Source organism: Manacus candei, unplaced genomic scaffold (assembly GCF_025592945.1).
Source record: "Manacus candei isolate 608988 ecotype Guabito, Panama unplaced genomic scaffold, ASM2559294v1 h1tg000002l, whole genome shotgun sequence".
NCBI lineage: Eukaryota > Metazoa > Chordata > Aves > Passeriformes > Pipridae > Manacus > Manacus candei.
Window position 1 is genome coordinate 9,119,575 of NW_026138050.1, and position 24,484 is coordinate 9,144,058.

At 39.5% G+C, this 24,484-nt stretch overlaps 1 protein-coding gene across 8 annotated transcripts in view; it reads right to left on the reverse strand.

The window, feature by feature from the left end:
- Window positions 1–24,484, reverse strand: part of LOC127464429 (multidrug resistance-associated protein 1) — a 48,962-nt gene that overhangs the window by 16,132 nt on the left and 8,346 nt on the right. For 5 of the 8 annotated variants that reach the window (XM_051775243.1, XM_051775109.1, XM_051774957.1 and 2 more), the window contains exons 2-18: window positions 18,682–18,858; window positions 18,132–18,254; window positions 16,793–16,930; window positions 15,619–15,744; window positions 13,590–13,651; window positions 12,511–12,642; window positions 11,299–11,526; window positions 10,451–10,628; window positions 9,639–9,800; window positions 8,892–8,984; window positions 7,467–7,670; window positions 4,817–4,963; window positions 4,363–4,450; window positions 3,443–3,472; window positions 3,232–3,301; window positions 2,233–2,359; window positions 883–1,059 (exon numbers count right to left, since the gene is read on the reverse strand). In XM_051775243.1, coding sequence (XP_051631203.1) covers window positions 883–1,059; window positions 2,233–2,359; window positions 3,232–3,301; window positions 3,443–3,472; window positions 4,363–4,450; window positions 4,817–4,963; window positions 7,467–7,670; window positions 8,892–8,984; window positions 9,639–9,800; window positions 10,451–10,628; window positions 11,299–11,526; window positions 12,511–12,642; window positions 13,590–13,651; window positions 15,619–15,744; window positions 16,793–16,930; window positions 18,132–18,254; window positions 18,682–18,708 — 2,112 coding nt within the window. In that variant the 5' untranslated portion in view covers window positions 18,709–18,858. The remainder of the gene's footprint in view (window positions 1–882; window positions 1,060–2,232; window positions 2,360–3,231; window positions 3,302–3,442; window positions 3,473–4,362; window positions 4,451–4,816; window positions 4,964–7,466; window positions 7,671–8,891; window positions 8,985–9,638; window positions 9,801–10,450; window positions 10,629–11,298; window positions 11,527–12,510; window positions 12,643–13,589; window positions 13,652–15,618; window positions 15,745–16,792; window positions 16,931–18,131; window positions 18,255–18,681; window positions 18,859–24,484) is intronic. The other 3 variants (XM_051775185.1, XM_051775046.1, XM_051774894.1) reach the window with 1 other exon arrangement.

A 24,484-nucleotide genomic window follows, 5' to 3' on the forward strand; every position in this document is an offset into this window, starting at 1 on the left:
TCCTCCTGGAAGGAAGCACCTATATTATGTTGCCACTGTCAGGGAAGGGTTAGCCAAAAAAGTGTTGCTAGTCTTGTAAAGCAATTAACCCTGACCAACCTACCTATCTTTGTACATTGAGGAGCTACCTTTCTTCTCAGCTGTATTTCTGCAGTGCTGCCTATGATTTAATGAACAAACTCTGTCCACACTCTGCAACCTGGCCGGCCTGCTGACCAATAAGGAAGATAAAGCTGACCCCTTTCGTGAATCTGGGGTTGTCAGTTATTTATATAGCTGAGAGCTATATCCACCTCTAACTAGTCAGCAGGCAAAGTACATATCCCAGTCCTCAGGAGAGCCCCAGCTGAGCAGAATGTCCAGCAGCCATAGACACACGCTCTGTCATGTTCACGGGAAGGGGACACCCGGTCCTGTTTCCATAGCACAGCACTACAACTTTCCAAATCCCACACCACACATACTTTTGCAACCAAGGGCCGGTTTTGGGGTGGTGGTTGTTTTTGTGGTTTGTGTTTTGGATTTTTTGCGAGGGGCTGGTGTTGGAGGGAATGATTGCTTGTTCTTAAGGAAGCTGAAGTGTTCAGAAGATTCTTCTTCTGCTGTTTTCATATATTTTTCTGCTCTACGACCATGGCAACTTAGAGACAACTAAAAACTGTCATTGCAAGATGCTTTTGCATTTGTAATTGAGGACTGGTTTCCTCCCATTTGAGGCTTAAAGATGAGGAAAATACACTGTACCAATCTGCCTCTTATTCCAGAGGATTTCTACTCTAAATGTTTTAAATTCAATACGACTTAGAGATAAAGTAGAATGAAAGTCCCACAGCCTTAACTACAAGCAGTAGCACTGTTATGGTAGTGTGGGTATTCAAATACCTTTTCTCCTATTTCTGTTTTGTCTCCTGAAGGAAGAATCTCTATATCAGGCAGCAGAGCACAGACCTCAATCACACGCTTGTACCGGCTCTCATTCATCTCCCTTCCAAAGATAATGTTATCTTCCAGAGTTGCATTTTGGACCCAGGCTTGCTGAGGAACATAGGCTACAGAGCCCTGCAAGAAAAATAAAGTTCCTTATTTAGTACTTTAGACTAAGAGTCTGCACACAGAGTCAAAGCACAGCAGGGCTTTGTGAGGCAGGCAGTGCTAATCACCTCACAAATTGCCTACGGTCATTTCAAAACTGTACAAAGTAGTTCTTGGGCTACCACCTCCTCCAAAATGTTAGTTTTATAATCCTCTCTGTAAGTGAAAGCAACAAAGTACACTGGTAGAAAATAAAGGACTTCAAACAAAATAGGATTAACATAAACCTGGAGGAAACATTTGTTTAGAGAATGTTTGTACAAATTACTGAATGTCAAAAGTCATTAGTTCTTTCATATAGTTATAAATTACATTCTTCATAAAACAATTTAATCTGGAATGCAAGTGTTTAACAAATGTACCCTGCCAAGAGATTTCTGCAGAAAGCACAGGAAGTTGTTTTCATATAAAAGTCACTTCAAAGAAAGAGATTGAGATAATGCAAAGTATTTTGCTTTGAGGATCATTTCTGCCTTCTCTTTCTCCACTATAGTTAGTGATTCAAATCTCCCCTACCTTGTTTTTCCCCAGCAATTTTGGAGGTTACCAAACCTACAGTTTGCAATATATTTGTATGGAAAGGAAATTATTTTAAGAGCAAAACATTACAGCAGTAGCAAAGTACAAACCAAGGACTTTTCACTTATCTATTTATCTACTTCCAGGTCATTTTTCCTCTGTGAGCTCTGTGCAACTCTGACGTCTAGGAAAGTGCAAACTGCAACAGCAGCTTTTCCCATGTTTGGGTATCTGGGTGCACCCTCTCTCCTTGTAATTCTCTGATGTCTAAGAAGGTATGACCCAATGCTGCTGTTCCTCAGGCTGGAGTAAAATAGGGTTTCCTCAACTCATACCCAGCTGGCAGCAAGACTCACCAGAATACTTATCTTAGAAACCTTCATCATTCTATTTGGCTAAATCTGAAACCAACAGATTTGGATGTTGTTGGGTCCAGGCCTAACAGGCAATTATACAAAGTGCAGGCTAAGGCACATACATGGCTTGCCAGGAAATCAGGCTAAAAAGTGCATTCATTTGAAAGGCTGTCTCTTTCCTCCTTCACACCTCAGAAATCTAGATAGAATCCCTCTGGCAACACCCACAAATAGCTGAACAATCGATTCTTCAGACATATCACACCTTGACAACCACGTAGCCTTCCTTCTTGTCCATCTCCCCCAGTAATGCAGACAGCAGTGAAGACTTTCCACAGCCAACCTGACCAACAACAGCCACCAAGGAGCCTTCAGGAACAGTGAAATTAATGCTGAAATAAAGTGCACATAATTCAGCCTCGCTTGCTGGCACATCCCAGTAGTTAAACAGTCAGTTGAATTGCCCATATAAAACCAGATGCAATGTGAACACTCACTGCAAATACTGACACAGAACCAAACTGTAACTGTTTGAAAATGTAAACCTCTTATTCAGAAAGCATCCAGTTCTTCTTATACTTAGAACATAGTATTACAATATGTAGTTAATAAAAAGGGGGGAAAAAAGTAAGAAAAAAAGCACTGAGAGCTCACCTTGCCAATATTTCTCTCAAATGCTCTGTGAACACAAATGTAAATACAAATGGATGCTTCCCAAGGAATATGCTATTTAAGTCCCAAGAAAGAGCAGCCAAAGTTAAGGAAGGGAACAGGGCACATGGAACACAGGGCTTGTAGCTGCATCAGCCCAGTTACTTTGTTAGTCATACCATGTGCAAGGTTCACCACTGTTTTTCTGCAGCATGGGAATCAAGAATGGCTACAGTTCAGCAAGAATCAGATTGTGAAAGGGAGACTGAGGAATGAGGCAAACATGAGGGACCAGGGATGATTCCAAGGGGCTGACCTGGCTGCATCCTCTAGATGGAGCTCACCCCATCTGCAGCACACAGCAAGACCTCGAAATCCCTTGCAGTTTTCTCGTCTCCCATTACACCTCTTGCTACTCCCCTTTATATATTCCATGCATGCAGTACACTGCAAACCTCTCCAGCTTATGAAGGCCCATTTTATACAGAAGAGATGTCATTTGTTTTATTTCTTTAAGGTAACAAACTCTTCTCCATACGTATTTTGTAATTCAAATATAGATCATTTATGATGCAGCAATTTATGGGGTGGAATGAAGGGTACCAATTCTTACCTGTTCAGCAAAGGAGAATCAGTTTTGGACCAGCTAAACGTTGCATTCTTTACAACAATGCATCCTTCAGCTGCAAACAGAAAACTCATATTTATAAAAGTATCAATGAAAGGTACATACATGCCTGGATCATGCCACAGAAGTCAACCTAAACATGCACAGGCAGAGGTATAAAGCTGCTTTTGCAGAAGAAAAACAACTCACTGCTTACCCAAAAATTTGTCTTCTGCTTTTACTGGATCTAGTAAGACAGTAGAGGTTCCAAGGTTACAGTTATTCAGCAACCAGGAGGTACATGAATGTCAACCATACAGAGCAGCAACTAATTCAGCTGCATCCTCCTTTATCCAGCACTGCTAAGTCAGTTCAAGAAACCAGCAGCCTCCATCTGACTTGTGTTTTAACAGAAGCATCAGCTAAACTGCCCATTTACCATGTCAAGTTACTACAAGAATGATAGGCCAAATAAATCAAACTACCACATAAAATACCTTTGACCAAAAATACTGTTCAGTGAAATGTCACATGGAAGTGGCATCTGTAGTTTTTTACAGCAACAACTCAAAATATACCACTTCTAATTCAACCAAGTATGCAATTAATACTGGTCCAGCTAAATATTTGCATAGGTGTGCAAGTACAACCCATTATGGACAAAAAAAAAAAAAACCAAACCCCACACTAAAGATTTGCAAGCAATTTATTCATGGCTATCAGTTGAGAAAGGGGAGGGGATATTCTCAAAAGAAAGATGAAGAGGAAAAAAAAATACAGCAGATGACTCCTTACCAAAAAGCCAAGTGACTAAAATGATACAGAGTTCATTAACTGCCTGAGAGGGAGTGGTACAGATTTCACTGGCTTTGTAAAGAGGAAGTAACAAAATTTATTTAGAAATTACTGACACAGCTAAAGTCAAGTTTTGCTTTGGACACAGGAGTTGTGGAGAGGGAAGAAACTATCTGAGATGGAAGTAGAACCTTTATACAATTTTCCTTTTACAAACTCCCTTCTCTGTTGTCTAAAATTTATCAGTGAAATCTTCCAAAAATGCAGTAAATTTTCTATAGAAATCAAAAGAAACCACCCAAAACCAATACACACTGATTTTCAGCAGGCAAAGAAGCTCACCCTCTGGCATGGGACCCCTGATTATGCTGTCTGGATCTAACTCTTCATGAGACAGGAACACCCTAAGGCGCTTCAAGGAGACACTGGCCTGCATGGAAAAGGGATAGAAAACTATCATTACTGCTCATTACATTTAAGAGCTCATTATTTTGCACCACATATACATTACACATTATTACACACTCCTAATCCCTCCTTAAATCCACTGCATAGTTGCTTGGACAGTCATCAAGCTCACACTTCTCAAACCACAAGGATCATGACTGATTTCAGGAACACCCATCCGCCACAACCAGGACTGATAATTTTGCTTGCACTGCACTTAACACAGGAACTGCAAAGCTGCCTTTCTGAGGTGGCTGAATTTCACCAGTGGACATTCTCTAAGCATGGGAATATAATCTTTCCACCCAGAAAGGTGCACAGAAACACCTGTTAATGACTTAAGTCTTACTTCCACTATGTTGCTGATAACCATAGGAAGCATGTTCAGTGGAAACCTGAGGATGTTGAATAAAGCCAGAGAAACAAATGCCTTCTGAGCATCCAAGATGTTGTTCTTGTTTACGGTGACGTACACAGCAAACGTGGACAAGGCAACCTGAAAACAAGGGGCAAAGGTTACAGTTGGGGTAACATGTCTGAAAGCCACCAAGTCAGGAGTACACGGTCTGACAACTGCAATCAGAGGACTACAAATCAAACAAAGTGGAATGTTCAGGTAACTTCCTCACTCCTGATAACAGTTTTTGCAAAACAAACATTTGATGTAAATCTATTGTCAGAAAAAGAAGTTGATGGCTCCCCTTGGAAAAGTGTTTAGTGCTAAGTGCTAACTTTCTTCACATAGCAAGGGTGAAACCACAAATATTCCAGGCTATTTGTGGTCACACTGCTGGAGAAAGGAAGGAGAGAAATGATCACTGGTCTTTCTTCCTGCTCTGTTTCAGTTTTAAGGCACTCCTCATAGTACCAGATACTGGATCAGTAACATTTATAGACAGAAAAGTTAGAAACACCCCAATGCTAACATGTTTTGTATTTTGTAGAGACTACCACAACCCTAGATTTCCAAATACAGTTCACTTTATCATGGACAGACTGTTTTCCAGGAAATCTGAAATTGCATGACAAACATGAAGCCCTATAGTAACGAAGCTTTTCTGTTGTGAATTAAGTTTCATGCTGAGCAAGAAAATTACATCAAACCACTGTTATTATCAGTCATAAGCTATAATTACAAAAATCTATATACTTATTTTTTTTAAAATATGTTGAATAAATTATAGTAACATTCTGTAAGTAAAACCAGATGTTCACTTTCAGATCTATTCCCTTCATAGCTTTTTCTTCCATGGTAACCCCACTCACACCTCAGTATATCACAAGATCCAGAAACTGTTTCCAAAAGACTGCCAATTAAAACAAGAAATCAAGGCAGACAAACCTTTGGCATCCCCCCTCCTAAAAGACACAATTAGCCCTCCACTTAAGGAGCCATCTCATCTAAGCACAGCATCCACTGAAGACATGAGTACTTCTGCTCACAATGGGACTGCTGTGAAGACATGTATTGTTCTTGGTGCAGCAGCTGACTCAGCTGTGCCTGGTACAGTAGCCTGTTTGTACAGTCCTCGGTTTGGACAACCACGTCCCAGGGAGAAAGCCCTCCAGTGGAGATCAAAAACAAGAAAGGGTCCAAAGAATAACCTCACACACAGCATGCCTGCACTCTTGTGTTACCAACAGTTAGGCTGAAATACAGCCTTATCAGCACACACAGCAGTAGGGGGGGTACTGCAAATAAATAGTTTCCTGACACCATTATTAAAAGAGCCCTGGCCATGGAAACAGGAGAAACAGTAGAGGATATAAAAGTTTTCAATGTCAAAAGTGCTTTCAAGTAGGTACTCGCAACAATTCTTTAATCAGAAGTTCAGAAGAACATATGAAAAAAACAAAAATCCAAGAAATGAGATGCTGAACAACAGCTTTGTGTCTGATTTGCCCCAGTGTCAAACCCCCCTGCAGAGCAGGATCACTGCCACACATCCACAATGTCTGCTGGAACAGAGCTACACTTCAGGGGAATCTAACAGACTCCACAGAACAGCATTAAGGAGTTCACCTGCAGAGTTTTATTTAGAAATTTCATTTAATAATGTATTTATATTAAAATCATCTTAGACTTCTTTTAGAAAAGCATTCACTTAAGAATGCAGCAGATGCTTCCTACGCAGGGCAGCGCTTCTCTGCCTTTCATCATGCCCAAAACATAATGTAAACACTAAAAATGTTTGCAGGGAAGGAATCTGAGACTGGAAAGTACACTTAAACACCTTCAACTGGAACAGCACATATTTTATCCTAATGTAGTCATGGCTTTTATTTGCTTCTGCAGACAAGAGCAATGGCCCCTTGTTCTAATAGGGTCTGAAGCAATTTTGATGTGACCTCACCCTTCTCTCCCTTTTATTAGCTGAAATGTAAGCTAATCACAAACACAGTAGGGATGTTTTGCATATCAATGATTTCTTTTTTTTTAAATAGGAATTTGAAGCAATCCCAAGCTATGCAATGGCTTTACCTGCCCATATTGTTCTTAAACAGATGCCCAGAGAACCCTGGCCAGAGGTACTCCTGGCACACCATGTCCCCGTTCCATCAAGGACTCTTATGTTAGGACCAGTTGCTCTCAGAGACACTGAAATAAGGGATTTTTTTACTCTGTCAGCCACAGTTCCCACCTGGAGGGTACCATGCACATCAGTGACCCCTCCTAACTCTGACCATACATTTAACCTTAGGTACCCCAAGTACTCCACCAAAAATAATAGAGGGGATGCAGAGGAGGTTTGTATTTTCAAATACTTCAGCCATTAACTTCTAGAATACGTCTAACTCAGATGTCACTGAGTTTCAAAGAAAACTGTAGTGCCTTTTCATAGAGAAGTGAAGCCCTAAGTGTTCAGTGTCCCATCACTTCAGAGGACAATCTGACTCTTCCACTCATTAAAACACAAAACCAAAAGAAGTCCTCAAGCAATGCCTTGGAAAGCACCATCCCAAAAAGGAGAGAAGACTTCTAGATTTGTTTCACTTACCAAAAAAGGAGCACAAACCCAAGTGAAGGTTGCCATTGCAGCAAGGTAAGCAGATTTTTTTAGGACTTGAAGTTCTTTCTGTCTGATCTCTAATACCTTCTCTCTGAAGGCTAATTCCCAAGCATAAAGTTTCAGAACTTTAATCCCATTGAGAATTTCATTCATCAGCTTAATTCTGTTGTCTTTGCTCTTCATTTGAGCCACCTAAAAACAACATTGCAAAAAATAATTAACAGAGCACAATACTTGGCAGAGCCTCAAAGTCCTGAGCTTTGTATTTTGCAATGGCAAATTTACCTCATTATCATCAAAAGCTTACTAGCTTCTCAAGCAGGAAATCTGAGATACTATCTGAACAAACAAATATGCAGAATTAACAAGACGTTTTAAACCAATTAAAAGAATGCTTCACCCAACTGAAAAGCCAAACCAAGATCAAAACAGCTGTGGCACTGGTTTAAGTGTGATTAACCCTGCATCAGGGAGCCCTGGGACTCAGGTTCCTCAGAGGTACAATATACAGTTAAAAAATAAGCCACTATAGCCAAGCATCAGTGATGTGCAGTTTTTATCTAACCTTAGACCAAACTGCATTTTGCTTCCTCTTTAGCCCTATCCATAGTTTTCTGATGGTGTACTAAGGCAGAAAGCTTTCCATTCAGCCATAAGAAGCCAGGCCACTCATCACACATTTCAGAGTTTTCATCTTTATAAAGTATTTTACTGAGGGCAGTGCAAAGCTGAAGTGATGCTGTGACTCAGCACTGGGCAGCCAGCAGACTGCACTGGTACAGCTATCCCAGACAGCTGTCACCAGTGACAGTGTGCTGGGACATGCCAGATATTCCCTACTTCTCCCATGCAGGAACCAAATGTTCCATTATGTTCTGATGAACACAGAGATCTAAAAGGTTTCACTTCAATATAACAATCTCCACTGACATGCAGTAAATTCAGTTAGTAGTGAAGTCACCAGAAAGCACATGGTGGGGCTGTTGGAAGCAGTTTTTGCAGTAGAAAACTTTAACACTGCAACCACCATTCTGAAAAGATGAATATTTCATTCATTCAGGTTCATTAGGTAGACAGTAGTTTATGTTTGCACTTTAGTTCTTAGGCAGCAAGTTGAAAACTGAACTAATTCCAATTCCATCATTGGACATCTCACGAAGGTGGCTAAAATGCTACCTTGGCCTTCACTATTGCAAATTTAGGTCATTATACACAGATATGTTGCAAGGTTGAAAAATACATGAGTTTGTTTATTCTGCAAACATAACACCTCTGACCTTTCTTTCCCTTCCCTTTTTGTAAGGGATAAATAGTGGGATGGGGAAAAAAAAATAAAAGGACAAATCTCAAGGAACAAGTCAAAGAACAGAACACCTTTCTTACAAGCACTGTCACATGTATAAAGGTTCTAACCTGATAGGTTTTTGTCTTCATTGCCATCACAGCATTTATTGGAACCAGAAGGATCATGACAGCCACTCCTGCCAGCACTGAAGGACCTAAATTCTGAAAAGTACTTAATTGTAAATATTTATTCAAACTCATTCTTAAAATCTTGAATCAAACTACTACATATGCTTCAGAAAAGCATTCTGAAATACTTTTTCAACCTCTTCTTCCCTCTTCAAGAACAGCTTAGAGGAAGATGAGGATCAAGTAGGAGCTTAGGTTAACAATTATATGCTTTGATTTTTGAAACAAACATACATATATAGCCTCCATATAGAGATACATATAGATCAAGCTCTCTCTGAAGAAATATCTCTACACCCATATACAATGATCTTCTAATGTTTTCCAGTTTTTGCTGGTTTGCCTGTTCTTCTGAAGTAGAGATTCATGAAGAGTCAGCCCGGTGACACCTCACACGGTGACTCTGAGTACAGAGCCAAGACCACTTTTATTTAAATCAAGTGACAAGTGAGATACTACAGGTATTCCAGTCCCCCAAAAGGTCCCACCTGCAACCCTCCCATATGCACTCAGATGCCCAAATTCAGAACCTCCTGCCTTCCTTCTTGATAGCAGTGACAAAAGCAGTTCTGAATGGCTCTAAATAAACAGCATTTTCCCCACACTGCTCTAACCCTCCAGTGGTCTGAGCAACAGCTGTCTGTAGTTTTGCCAAAGTCAAAACAGGAAACAACACACAGTACTCACCTGCCACAGTAAGTACAGTGCTAATATCACCTGGAAAGGTGCAGACCAAATCATATTTATATAGGTAGCCAAATCCATGAATCTCTGAGCATCCACAGACATTAGATTCACAATCTCACCCACAGTTGAAGTCTTTCTAGCAGAATTCGTGATAACAAGTGCCTAGGTGCAGATAAAAAATAAAACCAAGACTTATTTGCATTTTCTCCACAGAATTCAACTGCTTTACAGAGATTCTTTTTTAAAATTACAAGCAATCATATTCCTGCTTCATATTCTGTTTACCCTGTATGTTTTGCAAAATGCAAGTTGCACAGTTTGAAGCAAGCAGCTAAGCTAGGTTTAAGGTGATACAGCCAATAATGCATCTTTGAGGGATATCATCTGCTTATTTTGTTTAGTGGTTTTGTGTAAGAACTGGAATCTTCATTTCTTGTGACACATTTTTCTCACACAGAGCTATCAGTCCACAGCTTTCTAAAATGTTCCAGCTAAGATGAGGTGGCACTGCTGCTAAGTCCCAAATGAAGCTGTAAATGTAGGGGCATCTTAATTCCTGCACAAACTGAATCATTGCACACCCCTGGTCTAAATGAGACAAGACTTCTTGTTTGGCAGTGGGAAGAAGAGAGTTAACTAGTAAATTAGAAGATTGCCCTAGCTTAAAGGCTTTTATTTATAAATTAGATATCCTCTTATTTCCATTAAGAGTTAGGAATCAACGTACCAGAGTCTCATAACTAATAATTCAGACTTAAGTCATGCATTCTCACAGTCACAGACAGGTACTGTATATTTATAGAAACACCTACCTTGCGATAAATTACACCAACAATAGCTGTTTTGAGCCTCATTCCAGTTACAAAGCAAATATGAAAATACTGGTGAAGAATCAGTGTCTGAAGACAGGCACAAACAAACAGCAGCACTGTATAAAAGTAGCCTTGCCAGTCTGGGGCAGCTTTGTTATTTACGAAGTTGAGTAGCAACCTGTGGGGAGAGAAATTAATTCTCTTGGTAGATGCAAAAGAAAATCAGATGTCATGGTCACAACCTTAGATTATTTCAATCACTGTACAGGTCATGCAAGCACCTAAAGTAGATAGATAAAACATTTAAGCAAACTTCCTAGAAACTGGAGATCATTTTAAATGAGCACGCATCACTCCCTCCTCAAGGTACTAATTTGAAACATAAAGTATCACATAGTTTACATGTATAGCATTCTCTTGGAGCTACACTAAAAAGTCTCATTTTTCCTCCAGCTAAAATACAACCACTTACAGTTGCTTTACTTCTTATCACCTCAAAGCAATACCACTCTCCCAACCCCTTAGCTCTCTGGCTTCACATACTGTGATGGGTAGTCCCAAAATAATTACAGGTTAGAATTTAATAAACTCTCCTGCTGTTGTTGATGATATTCCTGCCTGGCCTTTTAGTATTGAAAAGGAACATAAGAAGTCAAACATTTATTGCACGATGTTGTAATTTGAAAACTAATGGACCAAAATCATCTTTGTTCGTGGTCTCTCACTTGCATGATATCTCTTCCCCATTTAACCAGCTGAAGGCAAAGCAGCCTGAGGAGTGAAATACCAGAGTGTTTTAAATTCTGCTCACATACTTTTAATACAATAACAAAGTATATAGGTCTTACTTCAGAATTTCCGGGCCTGCAAACATCAAGAGGTCATGTCCAGCTTTAAACAGGAAACTCATGAGAAAATATGGTCCAAAGGTTTTATATAACACCTTGAATAAAGATGCTTCAGAGCTCTTCTGAGATGGTTTTATAATTAAAGCTTCAGCCTCTTCTGTCACATCACCATTTGAGTCGCTTGATTTTTGCTGCTTTTTGGGCGCATATAACATGTCTAATGGTCTCCTGAAATAAGAGCAGGTATATAATAATGTAGCCTTTATTCAAGTATAAAGTCGAGTGGAAAAATGCACACTATACAAGTGAGATGTTTATGAGTTGCTTATTATGACTCTCAATAGCTTAAAACTGGGTTTTAACATTTCTAATCATGCAACCATAACTAAATGAACTGGCCATTCAGAAATGGGTAACACCCCTGTCAAATCTCTCCTACAGGTCTGCCCTGGGGAATGAGGAATAGGGCTGTAAGTTGTGTTAAGCTTAAAGAGCAAAGGACATTATTATTCTAGAACCCAGTAATGCTGAACTTTCATACCACCAGAGATAAAACACAAGTCAGATTGATGCCAAGACATCCCCAATGCACACATTCTTTTTTCACATCTGGCTTATGCCAAACTACATACCCTGAACTTCTGAGGACAAGCTGTATATAAAAACATGCCGTGTAAGCAAGCATGTAATTTTCCTTCAATGAAAAGGTACTTCTATTTGCTGCAGTACAGGATGATGAAAGTAGGATGGAGAGTGCAGGCATGCAGTCTAATTTTAGTCATCTGGCCTAGATGCTCAGACTCCCTATATAGTCAAAGGAAAGTAATAAGCTTTTCACTTTTACACCCTGAACCACCCTCCTGAGGCTTTGGCAACTATAGAGGGAGCCCAAGCTCCCTAATTACATGACTGAAGTTTGTGTGAAAACATTCCCTCCCCAGGACAAAAAACACACATCAAAAGTCACAGTAATAAGGTTTGGATCACGAAAGACTAAGGGGAAGTCGATGAAGCTGTTCATAAAGAAGAAACACACCACCCTACTTGGTCCCTGTTCTGTGTGCACTTAAGGACAAATCCAGGCTGCCACATGGGCCTTACAAAAGCAAGTTTGATAACAAATGACAAACAGCTCTAAAGAGAGTTTGAGAAACTTGAGCTTTTAAACCTCTGTATCTTGGGAGAACTGACAGCCAGGACAACTGAACTTACCTCTTGGTTTTTGACCACTCTTTTGCCCAATTTCGAGCCAAAACCGGCACTATTTGCTCTGATTTGTCATCTTTATTTAATGACCACAAATCCTTGGCTTCCAAAGGACTCCGATAACCCTGAATCATCAACCTGTATTAGAAAGAATCAGCAATATAAATTTAGGAACACTAGAGATGTGTGTAGACATATATATATATGCCATAAGGCAGTGGTCCTTGCATCCAGCCCCAAAGCAGAGCCAGCTCTTCACAAAGATGCATGCAAGCCATGGGACCTGTAACAACACAGGTCCAGATGCTAAAATACACATCCTCCTGTCTTTCCTGCAAGAATTAGACACCAAAACATCTAGGGATCCAGGAGGTGCCACTGAATTCATATTTCAGGGAAAATAAAAGAAAGGATGAAGTGATCTCATTTGAAAATCAGTCAGGGAATTAATACTCCCATGCCTACCAAGTTTCAAAATCTTTATTAGCTTTTAATTTAACAAAGCAATTCCTTTCATCTAACTTTCTGTTGGAACTCTGGCCAAGTACCAACCACAACTATACACCAGTGTTATTTTACATGTTTCTGTGCTTTAACTCATACAGTATAACTAAAACTAAGTTAATAGAAAAAAAAAGCCTCCTGGGCAAAAAGAGGTAACAGTTTTGAATGCCTTAGTTTCTAAATACAGCAGATAATTTCTACCTTCTTATATTTCCCAAAGAAAATTTTTTTATTATATTCATCCAACAAACATATTAAACAACATCAAGGTTCTGGATTTGATCCCTATACAGGCCATTCACTTAAGAGATGGACTTGATGATCCTTGTGGGTCCTTTCCAACTCAGAATATTCTGTGATTCTGGAAATACTGCTAAAATTTAAAATTACAAGGACTCTACAAAGAAAGTAAAAAATATTAATCAAATTTGGAAAAAATATTCATTTAATCTATCTACAAAACAACCAACCAAAACAACTGAAATTATTATTGCAGGATTATTGCTAATTTAACTCTGAATGCAGGATCCCAAAGTGCCATTTAACTTGAACTGGTGCCATACACAGCACCTTGATCTTACCCAGTGATCCACCAGAATGTGATTCTGGAGAGGAAGGAAGCACTGAACTCTGGACATGGATTCTAGAAGGGAGAAAAAGAAATCAAAGTGACTGATACAAGGCCAAGAGAAACAAGCAAAGCAGAAAATACGCTTTTGAAATTCCTTTAGTGTACACTATTTTTTCCCATTACTAAAATTTGCCATTTATGCTGCTGAGAGCTTGTTCAGAAAACACAAGCACAGCTCCAGGGCTGTCAGCAGACTCGACCACTGGGACACAAGGAATAGCAGTGTTCCATATCAACAATACAACAAATAGCTGAAAGACTTTCACAAGACAGTGCAGGCCAGACAGTCTTTCCAGTCCCATGCCCATATCAATGCAAGGTATGCTACCATAGGAGGGCATAAATATGTTAATTGGGCAGTTAGTCAGGAATGAAATTTCAGTTCTAGTGTTCTAGCAGTGAAGTGCTGTGATTTCATCAACATAAATGCACAAATGAAAAAAAACTGTAAACTCCACAAAAGTATCCCAAAACTCCCCTTAGAAACCCTGTATCTCATTCATCACACAAAGAACTATTAATTCTACTGAGTTTTATGCCAGGTAGAATGAAAACAACAAGCTGTAATAAGTCTGGATTTGTGTAATGCAAACAAGAGACAAAACACATTATTTGACTTCTATATACATCAGTATCTACATCTTAGAAATTTTACTCTAGTTTTCTGACTTAAGTAAACATATACTAAGATTTTACTTAAGACTTACAAACATTTCTGGTTTGGAAATGCTAGGCAGAAGGGAATAAAGCAGAATTTAAAGCTGTCTAACATGACTTCTTTCTTTTTTTCTCCATCATAACAGACACACCACTCATGAAAAGAGAAAACTAAAATTTCAAGTCTGCCCTATTTCCTAAAGACACCCCTAGAAATACTCAGAAGAGAAAAACAAACCACTGTGGTCTCAAAGCACCTTGTAATTATTACAAACATGATCAAAGCAGAAAAGAAGGTTTCCATAAATCCACAGTATCCTGTCAAGTATATTTAATCCCTGAATGAGATGAAAAGAACCCAAAGAGGTGCCAAAGACTGAGCAGTTTGCTCTTCCCTCCAGACATGTACACACAGACTGTCTGCTGTGGAATGCAGAGCACCACTGGCACCCTGGATACTGATGGAGAAAGTTAACTGTGGAATTCAGTAAGTGCAACTGGTTATGGACCCTTTCCACAGTTACAAAGGCAACATTTATTCCCCACATCACACATTCCACACTTTCCTCCATCAGTCAGCATCACCTAACAGCCATCAAACCAGAATCAGACCCTGTATTAAAAAAAAAAAAAAATCAAATTATAGAAATGAAGTTTCTAAACTTGGCAAACTCCAGGCAGTGACAAGTGTCACTCCACTGTGACTCAGAAGATCTAGCCCAGAGGTAAGCAAGGATGACCCAGCACCCCTTGGGTCACTCTACATATATCTAGCACATATAATTAGGAACACATGCAAAAAACATCATGTCCAGGTAAAATTAAATTTCTACATCCAAACCACCCTCTAACATTAGCTGCTCTTGCAATTGAGTTGGTAAAATTTTTGCTTGACACAAGAGAGATAAATATGGAAATCAAACACATCTATCCAGAGTCAAAAGTTTTCCAGGTCTAAATTCTTCCCCACCTTCGAAAGAAAGAGAATCCATATCCTTGTGAGTTACTGCCTACTGAACATATCAGGTGACTAGGAGTACAGCATTTCAAATCACTATTTCCCACCAACTGCCAGAAGCACTACTGAATAAAAATAAATATAACTTAACCCCAGGAATGCTATTGAGGAATGAGTGAAACTACTTTTGGCTTTTTCTTCCATACAGCCCCCCTCTCCCCCTGTTTTTGCATGTTATGGGTTTCATCTTTTTCATCACCAACTAAAAAGCAGAATTTGAATTATTTGGGAAACTATAGCCCCATAGCTCCTTGCACAGAATACTGGAGGTATGATACTCAGCACTCAGTACAGACTTACTTACAGGATCATTCACTGTTTCAGAAAACAAAGGTGGTTGTTCTGGAAAACAACACAGGATGAGCTGTGCAAATAACAGGACAAAGTAAATGCAGAAGGTGACATAACGAAATGTATCCACTTCAGCACCCTACAAAGGAAGGTAACACTCCAATTAGAAGGCTTAAGGAATTGATTTAAAACAATATGTTACCATTAAACAGAAAACCACTCCTTTCTGAAAGTCCTGCAAACTAAGTTAGTGCCACACTACTCACCCCACACAAATTAGGGGTAATATCTATTTTGGTAAAGGGAAGGTAATGAGAGGGGGGAGGATGTGAAAGATACTGTTTATTTTTATTCAGTCACTACCATAATCACACAAGCATGAACTTCTTTCTTTAGAGGAGCAAGGCATTCATGCATTGGGTTACAAGGAGTATTCAAAGCAAATTTTTTAATTGGTACACACACAGAAGATAAGAATTAGAGGAGAAGAATTTAGATTACACTTTGTTCCACTGTGCTTAAATTCAGAGGTTCTTTCATTTTTTAGACTGGGACTGATACATAACATGTCAACCACAGAAATCAAGGCACAGGGATAGATGGACACACACATCCCCCAGTAAAATCCCATTCCCAACAGCTGAAGACAAAAGTTGGCTGAAAGTTCTCAAAATTCACAACAGGGTTGAAAGGTCTCAAGAAATCAAAGTGATTTGCCATTTTCAGGTAGCTTTGCAATTAGTCTGATATTTCAGGCGGCCTTACTACAAGACACAAAAATATTTCACTTGTACACTTTCACTTTGCCCTGGCAGGTGAGACCACACCACCACCGAACAAAGTGTTTCAGGAAATCCACGGTATAATAACAGGAAGGTGACGTAAACTCCCAGTTAAAACAGTTTCATATCAAAGATTATCCACTTTCAGTGTACTCAAGCAGACACATCCGCTTTCTCCAACAGCCAGAAAAATTTTCTTGGCCATTGTTGCTACAGGTAAAATCCCTCTGAATTCCACTAGCAGTTCAAAACAGGAGTCATTAAGTCCTGATTGTTTTGCTGTTATAACCCAAGGTACCCTGAATGAATCATTAACTGACTTGACTGGCATAATTAGCAAGCAACTGCTCTATTACTGCAGCATTTCAGATTATTTTCAACTGAATGAGGCTAAAAATCACTTACCATATTTAAGGCATGTTTTATTTTGGATATCAAAATCACTGTGGCACATAACAATGAGATAAACCAGAAAATTGTCATTACTCCTGAAGACTGGACTCCTTTTATTCTTTCATATTGTATTAAATATGTGGCAACCAACTGTGAAAAAATAAGATAAAAACATACTCATAAGTTTTACAATGTTATGCACATATTAAAGGTACTGTGTTAAAGTGTGCTTATTTAAAATTTCTAATCCAGTATGTCCCACACATACTAACACCCTGAAGTTTTAAGTGTAATTCAAAAATACACTTAAATAGGAAATTCTCTGTATCAGTAAAGAAGTGGACAAAAAAAAAAAAAAAGGAATATGTATTACCTAGAAATAAATGATCACATACACAAAAGTGCTGTCAAAAGTTGTTTTTACAATAAAAAGATTTCTTTCCATAAAAGCCACAACGCCGAACAACCCTGACCAAGTATTACTCTACTTCTGTATTTTGTGTGTTTTCAGAGTCCTTTAGGAAGCTGGTACATCTCACTTGGCTGCTGACACACCATTTTCAATCAGCCTGACAAAAGCTTGACAATTGCATTATTAAATGACCACAAAGTACTTAACAGCTCTTGCATTTGTCAGGACTGTTGGGTGGGGTTTTTTTGTTTGGTTGTTGTTGGAGCTGTGGTGTCCCACTCTCCCCCTTGAGCATCTTGTTTAATCACTACCACTCCAAGTCCACGATAAATGTGACAACAAATGAATAGCAAGGCATTTTCCTTGAAATGCAAGCAGCAAGGATACTGGTGTGGAAGCAGACAATAGTTGTGGATCTAGGTAGAAAGAGTTAGCTGGGGACACCTGTGTGACTCGTGGCATTTAGGATTTCCACTGTGCCAGGAAGTGTAACAAAGAAAACATGCCCTAAAGAATGTTACATGCAAGAGAGTTTGTAATAAGATACTTAATAATGCAATGCCTTTGACTGTCTTCCACCAAGTTCAGTGGTTTGTATTATCTAGGCTGAAACAGTATTCTTTGAGTTGATTCCTTCACCCCATGCTTGAGTCAAACTATTAAATAAATGGTAGCTCAAGCCTACCAAAATAAGGCAAGACAACTAGCACTGCCTTATGTTCTGATGTGCAACACACTGAGCACTGCTGGGTTGGAGGGGGGTTTTTTCCTAATTTTTTTATTAAAACACAGCAGACATTTCAGTCAACTGCAGTTCAGCTGCAGAATAAGTCTGTATATAAAGGCAGTAGCTTAAAGAATTACAACACTGTAAGTAATACCAAGATGGTGTTACTGCTTAAGGTTTTGCACGAACAGTGGTCATGCAGAAGAACTTACCATTGTTATACCCAATACTGTAGGGCTAATGAGATAAAATGGAGCTCGAGAAATTTGACTTCTTTCCCAGAAAGAGTAGAAAAGGTCTGCCCAGCAGACTATCCACAGTATTAAACCCAAAGCCTGCAACAGAGAAGTGTCTTTTATACATCAGTTCACACAGATAATGCAGCACAACAGATGAACACTAGATGTTATATGTTAGTAGAAGTCATATTCAGATCATGTCCTTTGGGCAATTCTACAACATACACAAAAGAAAAACAACTTGGCCTTGAGACTGAGTTGCCTAAAATAGTCTTCTCCAACTGGTCTTACACAGGATCTACATGTCTGTTACTATGCCAGAGTAAATTTCAAAAAGCCTAATAAAAGGGCAAGGGAAACATATAAGGCTTGGAAATCACACACAAGGAGAACAAGTTACAGCTCAAGTGTACATGCAGGCCAAGAATGGTGCTCAACAAAAATACTGTGCTAAAACACTGCTGAAAATAGATTCAAACTTCCAGATCAGCTCAGTAAGTCCTGATTTTAAAAAGTCAGGTACCGTTTTGGCTTTGTTAAGGTTGGACATCTGTATGTATCCCCTGTCATGACGGCGAAGGTACAGGTAGTACACTGGGAAGCAGATCCACAGGTAAGTGCAAGGAATCCAGACCAGGACTGTGTTCTGAAAGCATGGGGTGAAATCTGGATCTTCTGTGTGCCATGTCAGATTCCAATCCTGGGGCAAGAAAACAGGATGAGTTAAAGAAACAGCAAACACTGAACTTCGATATTTAAAAGTCAGAAATAGCCGCTATCAGCCTTATTCTGTATCTCTCGTGCACTTATTTATACTTGTATTAAACTGGCTCCATTCTGTGATGCATCTAATTTTATTGCACTTTTTGTAGCTCAGAAGTTTCAAACCTTCACAAGATGATGGTGTCACTTTTGTGGTTATACACAGCTACCATAACATACAGCTCACTCGAGTGTAATAGGGATCCTCAACAGGACTTACCAGGATCTTTAACAGCATTCATCAAGAATTTTCACATTATCATTGCAAAAAAACCACGACAGTGCTAGCTACCTCCCACTATAACCACTGTGCATCACATGTATGTTTAAATATTCAGATACACTGCATTCCCAGATTTCCACCTGCAAACATTATCTGGCACACAGTAAAAGTGAATGGCACAAGACAATATCATGCCAGTATTTGTAAAGCATAGCTCCCAAGCTGTCTGCAGCAAACCCACTTGAGGATTCACAACAAGGCACACAACTAAGTAAAAGGCTCACTCCTGCAGCTTATCTCCTACTCAACAACAAGAGAATGTAAATCAATATAATTCAATGTTTTCCTATTTTTCTCAACACAAGTGTCAAAACCAAGACAAACAACCATACAGTCAAACCAAAACTGACACAGTAATAAAAATGTGATCCCCATTTCCAGTACTGGTACAAGGACTATTTACAATGACAGACTGTTTAATAAAATGAGTTTTCATGTCATATTTATGCTTGCTCTCAGTTAGGAAAATCTCTTACAGCAAATTTTACCTTAAAATTACTGACTCTGCTGAAAAATTATCAAGAGACACTTCCTCTCAAGTGCCATAAATTTTTGACTATCCAACAGAACAATGCAATACAGAAATACTGTTGCTGCAGACGGACTGCAATATTGGACAGGTGAAACATCACTCACAAGCCTCTGTTTAAAAGCCCCACAGCCAAGAGCAGCAGTCCCAAGCCCAAAGCCTTGTTAACGATACTACCATGTTCAGTGGCAAAGCATTTTTTCAGACAATTGCTCAGCTTGCACCACCAGTACCACTACTGGGACATAATGACAGTCAGTAATCCTTCTCCTCTATAAAAGCCTGAGCTAGTCACAGAAATAAGTGCCATTATCCACATTTTATAGATGAGGAAACAGAACCAAAAGGACCTGTAGTGCCTGTCCCCTCTATTCCAACATCAAAGCTGAAACCAGATCCCACTGCTAAGAATCACCACACTTTGATCTTTGTTTGTCCCCATCTTCCACTGATTAAACAGTTTCAAGCACAATTACAAACAGAACATAGATCTAAAGAGAAATGGAAGATGGATTTGCCTTCCCCATTTCCCTCAATTTCTGTCAGAATCTAAGACTTCTTTCCCAGTTAGATACCACAGACTGTATGCACAGGACACTCACTGTTATTTTTCTCCTCTAATTCCACAGCATGCTAAAAATTCTTCTCACTTCATATCATTTTTAATTTTCCAGTTTTTAGAAAAAGAAAATCTCTGAACTTACTACAGCTAATTCAAGGGAATTCACATTGCCCAATTATGTTTTAACGTATCTGCAGAGGGGTCACATAAGCTGTTCGTGACCAGGCAGTGCCTGCAAGACACTGTGGGCAAGCCACATGCTTATTAAGTTTCCTGACTGCATAACTCATCAGAAATTTCAGCTGAGTCATCCTTACATTTAGCCACCACACAAATGTTTTCGGCTTTCCAAGTCCCAGCTGCTCCACTACAGCACAACAGCCAAGAAAAAGTCTCATGACTCTGCAGAACAGTTTACAATTCACAAATTAAGACAGTTACGAGATTATACAAGTAAATCGACAGGATGTAATCAGCTTTACCACAAACAAACAAGAGCATTTTATTGAGTAAACTTCTAGAGATCTACACACTGCTTAAGAAAGTTACTAACTCCTTCTGCAGTGTTTGTAAATGCTTGCTGTAAAATGAATCAGGAAAGCACCAGAGAGGTCAGAGCAGGTAATGCACATGTCACTGCCACGTGGCGAAATAAAAGCAAGAAGTGCTGTATGCATGACTGCTATGCATATTGGCTGGAGGACATTCTAAAAACATGTGCAACCTTTCATTTGACTTTCTTATTTGCAAGTTATCTGGAGGTGTTTGTTTCTGCATAAAATGCAAGAAGGATGGGACAAACAGGCAATTTTGGTTCAAACTACCTGCTAGAATTTAACAGCTGCAGCAACATCAGTGTATCTTCTTTCGTACTTTTTCCAGGATTTGATCCAGAGACTGTTGCTATCAAGTAGGAGCATGCTTAGCTTAAAATCCACTTTTCCTCCCAGTACAAGAGAAATGGCAACACACAGGTGAGATGCAGAGGCTGCTTCCATTTTACACTCATTTCAGGTGAAAAAGACAAGGAATGCATGAAGAGAGACACGGCAGTGTTATTCCTGCTGTTTCCATAGGTGCAATTCCCTCAGGCTGTGTCTACACAAGGCAGGAGCAGAGACAGGGATGGGGTTGTAGACACAATACTTGCTGCTGAGCAACAGCCTCACGAGTTTCCTCTCACTCAGGTCCACACCAATTGAAGTTGCAGGCTCTGCTGCAGACTGACCATCTGCCACTGGAGCACATTTCCCAGTTACCACCTGTGCAAGAGCCACTGGAGCACATTTCCCAGTTACCACCTGTCCAAAAGTCACTCAGGCCACACTTGAGAGACCCAACAAGCAGGACAGGGGACTGTCAGTAGGTCACATCAGCAGCATGCTCCCAGCCTGAACCGAGGTGTTGATGCCCTCAGAGGACAAAATCAAGAGGAACTCAATTCATTACAGAAGACAGGCATAGCCCAAGCTCTGCATGGAGGATACCACAGCTTTATGAGATTCAACTGTAGCTGGAAAACACGTCACACTCATCATGAAACCAACATGCATTCATATTCAAATCATCAGGTTCAGTTACACAAGTCTAGACCAGTTCTGCCAGTATAAAGTACATGCTTCTCTTTTGCTTTATATAAACCCAGTTTCAGTTTTATTTTTTTCCATCAAAACCAAAAATCCTTCATGGAACAATGCAGAAACATTCACTGAAGCAGACCCTTGTATTTAACAGACATTAATTAGCAAATTAACAACATTTTTCCTGACTTAAGTTTTATTTGGCAAGTTCTATTAAAGCACAAAGCTGCCCCATTTTTCACATCTCAAAGATTAATAATTTTCACTCTGATTGATCAGTTAACCATTCCACTTTGCAAGGTCACAACAAACAACAGAGATACAACTATCCACTGAAAGCCTACACAAACCAGCAGATTCCTGCCATGAAGGAGGAAAAAAGGAGTTGAGGTCTATAGCTCTTAGACTGTACAATCAGAAACCAGCCTTTATTTTGAGCTATGACTGCAGGAACCCACTGGAGAAGAATCAGTCTGATCCTTGTTCCTTTCTTACTACATGTTGGGAGAGAAGAGATCTGCTGTTGGCTTAGTTTTAGCCTAGTCCAGAAAAAACACATCTCAGATGTTAAATAATTTCAGACTTTTTTTCCTTTCAAAAATTCCTCGACAATTTTAAAGTTTCCCAGAATAGCAAACGAGTATTTTTAAATTTATCTGACCTATTTCTCAGTTTTCATTTTCACCACCAGCACTGTGGTTGAAAAATACTGGTCCACAGTTTTTGTGCCCTGTAGCAGGTTTTCTCTCATGGCACAAAAAACCTTCCTATCACGTCTGAAGTGAAAACCTCTATCTACAAGAAGGGCACAACAAAATTCTTGGCATTCTCCAGAATCAAATGACCTGGTTCTATTCACAGGTAAACCACTTACTTAACAGTGCATAAACCCTAACTAAATTAAGAACTATATTAACTCCTGTCTAAAATTTCAGGAGCAGGCAAGATAAAAACACCGGCAGCACGAATGTGAGACAAAGGTGTAACACAAAAGATCATTTATTGTGCCTGAGCTGAGGGAAGGCAGAGCACAGGGAAGCTGTTATGCCTCCAGGATGCCTAACCTGAGGAATAACAGCATTTGACACTGGACAGGCAGCCAGGAAAGGCTGTTTAGTGAGCAGCCAGTGGCTCTTGTTCTCACATCAATAATCCTACTTGATCCACAGCACATTTTAAAATTTTCACTGGCAGAAATGAAGAGACCAAAACTGCTCACTTGCATGCCTGCTGTGTGCAAGTGTGCTGGAGATGTAGGCTGCCAGCATACTGTTAAATCCACTTGCATGAACCAACTGTGACAGAAAAATTACTTAAACATTACCACACACCTGTGTAAAAAAATGAGATTACAAAACCACACTGGAATCTTAATATCATGGCCAACACTTACTCTTTCAAATGGAGTTCAACACTGACATTGGTGTGTACCCATTACTTCAGTATCACCCACCTCCTTTGTCATACCAAGATATGGTTTCTCAATCTTATCTTCCTAACAGTAAAAAACACTTTTCATTTAATGCAATGCTTACATTTTAGTTGAGTGCAAGTAATTAGCTCTCTCAGGCAGTAACACCATAATTGCAGCTGACAACTTTCATTTTAATAATATCATCACTTTCCCACTGAAATCGGAAGTCTCACAATCTGGCAGCTCTCGTATTAAAAAATTCCCCAGTGTAGCACCTATAAACCCAAGAGCTGACTCAACCATTCTCCTCAGGGTAGGCTGAAAGCTGATGGCCTCATGGCATCCATCTAGGACAGCAAATTTCCTGCCTGCCTCTCCCCAGATAGGAGATTTGGCAAATCTGGCTGAGCCTAGAGGAGCTGCATCAGTGGGCAACAGGGTGAGGGGAGGTGCAGAAAAGGTCCTCTCTCTTTAAGGTTGCTTTAAAGGAATTCTCACCTTGTTTTAAAAAAGTCCATGATACCTGATGCAGCTTCTTTGTTCTCTCATTCACAGTTTGGAGTCAGACCATGAAACATGTGCTGAAGCTCACCATTTGTCTAAGAGCATATTTAGAATAGAGCCTAAACAAGCACAATCACGCATAAGTCTGACCAGCATAACATCTGCTCTGCTGTGCTTACTGCTCAGGCTACACCACAGGTGGTGTATAAAGGTTGATAAAACAAGCAACAGATATTTGTGCAAGAAATATACTCCAGAACTCCTCCAGAAAGCAGCAGAAACACCCCTCCTATCTGCTCAGGAACATTCACAGAAACAAGCAGTAGGCAGTAAAAACATCCCTAAAACCGGTAAACAAGGCACAAAACGAGGTATATGACATGGAAATAGCCATCACAAACTCCTATTTACATGTTTATAAGTCCTTTATAAAGGACTATAGGACCTTTATAAAGGTCTATTATATTGAAATTATTTTGAAAAAAAAGTACTGCTTGCATTAGAGGATCCAATGGCTCTAGAATCAATTCCAGATGAAGAAGCATAATATACACAGACAGACGTACTTTTCCACCTCAGCTGACATTTATTTCCTCTAGTTTTTTTTCTTAATAAACAGGAAGTTACCTAAAATGCACAGACCTCTCCTATGACACAATGCAGTTGTTTTTCTTGCAACTGAAGTTAGTGCA